A 6,874-nucleotide genomic window follows, 5' to 3' on the forward strand; every position below is an offset into this window, starting at 1 on the left:
CAGTGTAAATGTAATGTTGTTTGTAACATTTGCCTGCGCGGTTGCACTGTTAATGTGACGTTGTTTGTAACCTTAGCCTGTGCTGTAGCAGGGTAAATGTAATGTTGTTTGTTACATTAGCCTGTGCTGTAGCAGGGTAAATGTAATGTTGTTTGTTACATTAGCCTGTGCTGTTGCAGTGTAAATGTAATGTTGTTTGTTACATTAGCCTGTGCTGTTGCAGTGTAAATGTGACGTTGTTTGTAACCTTAGCCTGTGCTGTAGCAGGGTAAATGTAATGTTGTTTTTTACATTAGCCTGCGCTGTTGCAGTGTAAATGTAATGTTGTTTGTAACCTTAGCCTGTGCTGTAGCACTGTTAATGTGGCGTTGTTTGTAACCTTAGCCTGTGCTGTAGCAGGGTAAATGTGATGTTGTTTGTTACATTAGCCTGTGCGGTTACTGTGTAACTGCGCTGGTCTGCGCTCGTCCTGCCAGTAAAGGCAGCTGATGTGAACTGGCCGAGCGGGTCGCGCCGCGCTTAGCGCCGACGCTAACGCTAAACGCTCGCTCGGGGGACGGCGTGTGCGTCACCGACCCGCTCCCGCTCGCCGGCCATCAATGGGCCATTTTCCCAAATGTCAGCGGCTCTGAAAAGAGGCGCATGGAGACGGACCGGGCCAGACAGCACCCTCTCTGTGGACTGCTCTAGCAAAAGGCCAAACGCGCAGAAATCGCCAGGAGTGACAGAAGAAAAGAAAGAGACAAAGAGACAGAGAGAGAGCAAGAAAGGGTGAGAGAGAGAGGGGGAGAGGGAGGGGGAGAGGGTGAACGAGAAAGATCAAGAACAAGTGAGTGTCAGAGAGAGCGAGGAGAGAAAAAGAAAGAGGTTGTGCAGTGTGCACTGACTGCTAATGTAAGATGTTTAAATGTACTGCTGGGCACTTTGGCAGTGTGGTATGTGCACTGGTCATTGAGAAGAACGAGAAAAACGGCCAAAGCGAAAAAAGAAAGTGAGAGGACAGAAACAGAGAGACAGCGAGACAGCAAGTGAGAAAGAGGTAGAGATATACAGTGAGGGGTATAGAGAGAGTGAGGGAGGTGGAGAGGAAGAAAGAATGAGAGGTAGAGCGAGAGAGAGGTAGGGAAAGATAGAGACGAAGAGAAATAGAGAGGAAGAGAGAGTGGAGAGGTCAAGACTCACGCTGGAGGGGCCGGTGGCGGGCAGCCCTAGTGTGATGTTGGGGAGGGAGGGGGAGGTGTAGAGGGAGAGAGGGAGCGAGGGAGGCGTAGAGGGAGGTAGAGACTCACGCTGGAGGGGCCGGTGGCGGGCAGCCCCAGTGTGATGTTGGGGAGGGAGGGGGAGGTGTAGAGGGAGAGAGAGAGGTGTAGAGAGAGAGTGAGGGAGGTAGAGAGGTAGAGACTCACGCTGGAGGGGCCGGTGGCGGGCAGCCCCAGTGTGATGTTGGGGAGGGAGGGGGAGGTGTAGAGGGACAGCTGGCTCATGGGGCCCTCCTGACCGGCCAGCCTGCGGGCCAGAGACGCCTGAAAGAGAGAGACAAATAAACTCCAATAAATAAACTCAAATAAACAGCGCCGTCCGGCCACCGGGGCCCCCCCTGCAGGCCCACGTCTGGATGCCCCCACCTCCCCCCCCCTGCAGGCCCACGTCTGGATGCCCCCACCTCCCCCCTCTTGCAGGCCCAGGTCTGGATGCCCCTTCTCCCCCCCCCCACCCCCCAACCCCTGGAAACGTGTGCATTCCACACTCTGATCTCCCCAGGTAACACAGGCCCCCCACGAGGTTGTCATCCTGCCCCAAAACCCCAAAATATTCTCAGGTCTCTGAACATGCAGCGGCAGTGGTGGTTACAGGGACAAAGCCTCTTGGGTAGGATGGCTACTCGCCAAATGACTGCATCAGAACTGCAGCGTTTCGGAGGAAGACTACTGATGAAGGCCTGTCCAAAAGGCAAGCTTTTGGCTCTGTACATTTAGTCAGTAGTTATTCCCGTGGTGTGGGTGTGTGTGACAGGGTGTGGCGTGGGTGCGAGTGGGTGTGGCGTGGGTGTGAGTGGGCATGGTATGGGTGTGAGTGGGCGCGGCATGGGTTTCAGGGGGAGTGGCATGGATACGAGTGGGCGTGGCATGAGTGTGAGTGGGCATGGCATGGGTTTCAGGGGGCGTGGCATGGATACGAGTGGGCGTGGCATGGGTGGCAGGGGGTGTGGCATGGATACGAGTGGGCGTGGCATGAGTGTGAGTGGGCATGGCATGGATATGAGTGGGCGTGGCATGGGTGTGAGTGGGCGTGGCATGGGTTTCAGGGGGCGTGGCATGGATACGAGTGGGCGCGGCTCACCTCCCCGGGGCTGCTGGAGAAGGACCCGGCGATCCCGTTCTCGTTGGTGATGTTGTTGGAGCTGTTGTTGGGAGAACTGGGGCCAGAACCGGGGGCACTGTTGCACGCGGAATCTGCAAAAGAAACGGAAACCCCCCATGACTGAAATGTCGAGCAGGAAGTCACAGTGCCGTGGTCAGGCCTCGATTCAGGCTGTGGGTTGCATCCCATTTTTCACAAGAGCCCCCCCCCCAAAAATTTTCTTTTTAGGAAAAAAAAAAAACTAAACATTTAATGTCAATGAAATTTTCTGTCTTTAGTTCCAGATAAACAGGCCAGATTAACAGACCTATAATGAGTAAACAGGCCAGACTAACAGAGCCTTGCTGAGTAAACAGGCCAGATTAACAGAGCCTTGCACAGTAAACAGGCCAGATTAACAGACCTATAATGAGTAATCAGACCAGATTAACAGAGCCTTGCACAGTAAACAGGCCAGATTAACAGAGCCTTGCACAGTAATCAAGCCAGATTAACAGAGCCTTACTGAGTAATCAAGCCAGATTAACAGAGCCTTACTGAGTAATCAGGCCAGATTAACAGAGCCTTGCACAGTAAACAGGCCAGATTAACAGAGCCTTGCACAGTAAACAGGCCAGATTAACAGAGCCTTGCACAGTAAACAGGCCAGATTAACAGAGCCTTACTGAGTAATCAGGCCAGATTAACAGAGCCTTGCCCAGTAAACAGGCCAGATTAACAGAGCCTTGCACAGTAAACAGGCCAGATTAACAGAGCCTTGCACAGTAAACAGGCCAGATTAACAGAGTCTTGCACAGTAAACAGGCCAGATTAACAGAGCCTTGCACAGTAATTAGGCCACATTAACAGAGCCTTGCACAGTAAACAGGCCAGATTAACAGAGCCTTGCACAGTAAACAGGCCAGATTAACAGAGCCTAGCTCAGTTGGTTCAGCATGGATCACACTGGCTCAGAGAGGCTTGTTTTGGCTTAGTGTAGTTCTGTTTGGCTCAGTGTGGTTTGGTTAAGGTTGGTTCAGGATTGTGCAGTGAGGTTGTTCTAGTTCAGTGTAGATAGTTCTGGTTCAGAGCGGTTCAGTGGCTCACCCGCCATGTCCAGGGAGCGTTTCTTGGCGGTGGTGATGGCCCCGTCCTTCCTGCGCAGCAGCGGGCTGCTCCTCCGCTCCGTCACCTTCTGCTTCAGCCGCGACCTCAGCTTCAGATTGGGCTCCGAAGCTGCAGGGAGAGCAGGGCTCCGTCACGCACTAATACACACACTCCTATACACACACACTCACTCATATACACACACCCACACGCACACACACACACACAAACACACACACACACACACGCACACGCACACGCACACGCACATCCACACACACACTCACACACACACCCACACTCATATACACACACACACAGGCAGGCCGCACCCCGTCGCTAGCCTGTGACCAGCGCTCCAGAGGGAAAGTGATGGCAGAAGTCAGGCCAGTGAAAAACACGCGGGCCCAAACTCTCAGAGCTCACGCACTCGAGGGCAGCGGCCACGGCGACCGCTCGGATCCAGCGAGAGGGCGCCCGCGCAGCCTGGCAGGCGGCCGCCGCGCCCCGCCAAGCGCCTCACGGGCGCAGCGGTGACGACAGAGAGGGCTGGGGCCGGTTTACGGTAAACACTCAAGGATAGGTCAGCCTGCCCCCCCCCCCCCCCCCTTCGCCCCCCACCCCCACGCTGCCCGCTTCACTCCGGGCCTGACCGCCGCCTCCATTTCCTCCAGCCAATTAGGCGGCCGCACGGCGACCCCGGGCCGACCCCGGCCGTGTCCGAATGGCAGAGAGCGGGCCGCAGAAGGGAGCGCGCGTCCTCGTTAGCGCATTAGCGCATTAGCGCCCGGCCAGTGAGTGCACTTAGTAGTAGTCGGGCCGACACCGCCGCGGTAAGTGTGTTCCGTCGGGCCCGGTTCCCCCCGTTCCTTTCGCGTTTTAAAAGTACCATAAAGCTCTATAGGCGCCCTAATGCACGCGGCAGACGTGGTTGGATACATTTAGCCGGCTGGGGAAAACTCATCAAAAGCAGAGCAAGACCGCGTAAAGTGAAAAGTCCTTCAGAGGAAGTGAGAGAGATGACGTCTCCAGTTCTCTTTGAGTTCGTCCGTCCCGGCCGAGCCCCCGGCAGAGGGAACGGCTCGTTTCGGGAGGTCCGCGTTCGTGCTAGCGCCCTGCGTCGCGGACGTCGTTCCCGGTGGCTCGGCGAGCGCGATTTCGGCTTTTGCCAGAGCGGCTTCAGACGGGATTCACAGGCCCGACCTCTGACCCCTGGTTTCCCAGCATGCCCGGCCAGCACAGGGGAAAGCAGGGTAAATTAGGAAGCTGGAAACTTAGCTCCTAATGAGGCACTCTTGTACAACAGGACACACTCGACAAACGCCTAAGATAATACAACTGGTATTCAGATAATACAACCTGTAACACCGAACACTCTCCCTCCCATTGAAACCAAACCAAATTCAAATCCAATGAATCCTTATGAATATTCACGCCAACGGGCAACACTGCGGCTATGATGTTCTGTCACTGTGGCACGCCCCCTTCCTGAATATTTATAAACCTCACAAAAGTGCGGGAAACTTCCGGTCGCCGACCGAATCCCCCGTCGCTACGAGGACGGAAGGAAGTCTCGGGAACGGCAGCAGGTCTGAGCAGGTTCCTCGCGACATCACTTCCTCCATAACACTTCCTGTCGACGAAGCGTTCGGTTTCAAGCGCCTCGGGTTCCCACGCTCACGCCGCCCAGGATGCGCTGAGCACAAACAACTCGCTCTCGCCCTCATTACTCACACACACCCAACGTTCACAGTGCAGCAGGGCGGCATGACATCAGCGACAGCCCTTCACAGAGCCTCAGACGGGAGGAAACTCAAAGGTCACGGGGACTGAGGTGTGGGGTGGGGGTGGGGAGGAACCCCACTCTCCCGTACGGAAGGGTGGAAAGTTAAGAGGGCACAATGGGGCAGTTAGGGGCGGCTCGGGTATCCGGGAGACCCGGGTCAGTTTCGACGCGTTCCGGAAAGCTCCGTGTACAGCGGGGGGGAACGGGCCGCGCCGCGGACAGGCGCTCCAGTGCCGGGCGCTCCGGTCGCCCCCAGAGACCCCGCCGCTCCGCCGGAGAGCCGTTCCCGTCGGCGTTTTAATCCGGCGCCGCGGAGTCCCCGCTCGGCGATTACGCACGCCGCCGCCGCTGCCGCCGAACAAGGGAGCTGATTTTTAGCGACGCGCTAACGGTCGCTAACGGTGCCGAGCGGCGGACGGCGCGGTACAAAAACTCTTTTCAGACGCCGGCGCGGTTCTGATTGCGGCGTGTCCGACCGCTTTGTGCCGCGAGCGGGCAATTACCCACAAAGCCTGGCTTCAATCACGCTCTCTTCATGAAACAAACACACCCCCGCGCGCGCGTAGCGTCCGGGCGCTAACCAGCCGCCACTCACAACACTGACTCATGAAGCTATCGCTCGTCCGATCTTAAAGAGCAGACCTGCATTTGCTACAGACATACAGACTGAGAGACACAAATACACACACAAACATGTGGTAAATCCATACATACATACATACATGGATAGATAGAGTAGTGGAGGGATAGAGAGAAATACATTTAAATCCAAAAGGATAGGGACAGTGACACAAGTATTTATTTATTAGTTTTTTTTTTAGCTCTGTACTCCAGCACATTGGATTTGAAATGAAAACAATGAATATGAGGGTTAACATGCAGACTGTCCGCTTTCATTAGAGGAATTTACATCCATTCATGGGTAAATGCAGCAATTACAGCCATTTTTATCCCCCCCCCTCATTTTAGGGAAGCAAAAGTAATGGGACTTCCATGGCCAGCTGTGTGTCTTTGCAGCATTAATCAAACTCAACTGTGACACATTGTCAGAAAACAAGCTCAGCGACAGTAAACAACCTGGTAGACAAAGGGAGACCACTGAAATGGCCGACCGAAGAATACTTTAAATTGTGAAGAAAAAAACCCCTTTTGAAGTGTCCGACAGATCAAGAGCAGCCTCCAGGATGTAGGCGTATATGTGTCAGACAGCCATGAAGAGATGACTACCCCAGCATAACCTCAGAGTTCAACACAAGGTGCAAACCGCTGGTCAGACTCACGTACAGGATGGCCAGAATCGAGTTTGCCAAAAAGTACACCGTAGCATTCTGTAACTAAGTCTTATGGACAGATGAGATGAGTAGTAACCTGCACCACAGCGATGGAAAGAGGAAAGCGCGGAGGAAGAAAGGAACTGCTCGTGAACCAAAGCACGCCACCTCATCTGTGAAACATGGTGGAGCCAAAACAACTAAAACTGTGTCACTGTCCCAATACTTCTGCATTTAACTGTATATGTATTGATAGGTAAGTAAATAAATAGATGGAGAGAGATTGAGACAGGCAGACAGATAGACAGACAGACAGAATGCAGACAGGCAGTCAGACAGACAGACAGATAGATAAACAGACAGACAGACA

At 54.2% G+C, this 6,874-nt stretch overlaps 1 protein-coding gene across 2 annotated transcripts in view; it reads right to left on the reverse strand.

Annotated features, from left to right (window-relative positions):
- Window positions 1-6,874, reverse strand: part of hdac4 (histone deacetylase 4) — a 185,140-nt gene that overhangs the window by 43,843 nt on the left and 134,423 nt on the right. For both annotated transcript variants that reach the window (XM_035394005.1, XM_035394006.1), the window contains 3 exons: window positions 3,448-3,576; window positions 2,341-2,453; window positions 1,407-1,523 (listed from right to left, as the gene is read on the reverse strand). In XM_035394005.1, coding sequence (XP_035249896.1) covers window positions 1,407-1,523; window positions 2,341-2,453; window positions 3,448-3,576 — 359 coding nt within the window. The remainder of the gene's footprint in view (window positions 1-1,406; window positions 1,524-2,340; window positions 2,454-3,447; window positions 3,577-6,874) is intronic.

This window comes from Anguilla anguilla, chromosome 15 (genome assembly GCF_013347855.1).
Source record: "Anguilla anguilla isolate fAngAng1 chromosome 15, fAngAng1.pri, whole genome shotgun sequence".
NCBI lineage: Eukaryota > Metazoa > Chordata > Actinopteri > Anguilliformes > Anguillidae > Anguilla > Anguilla anguilla.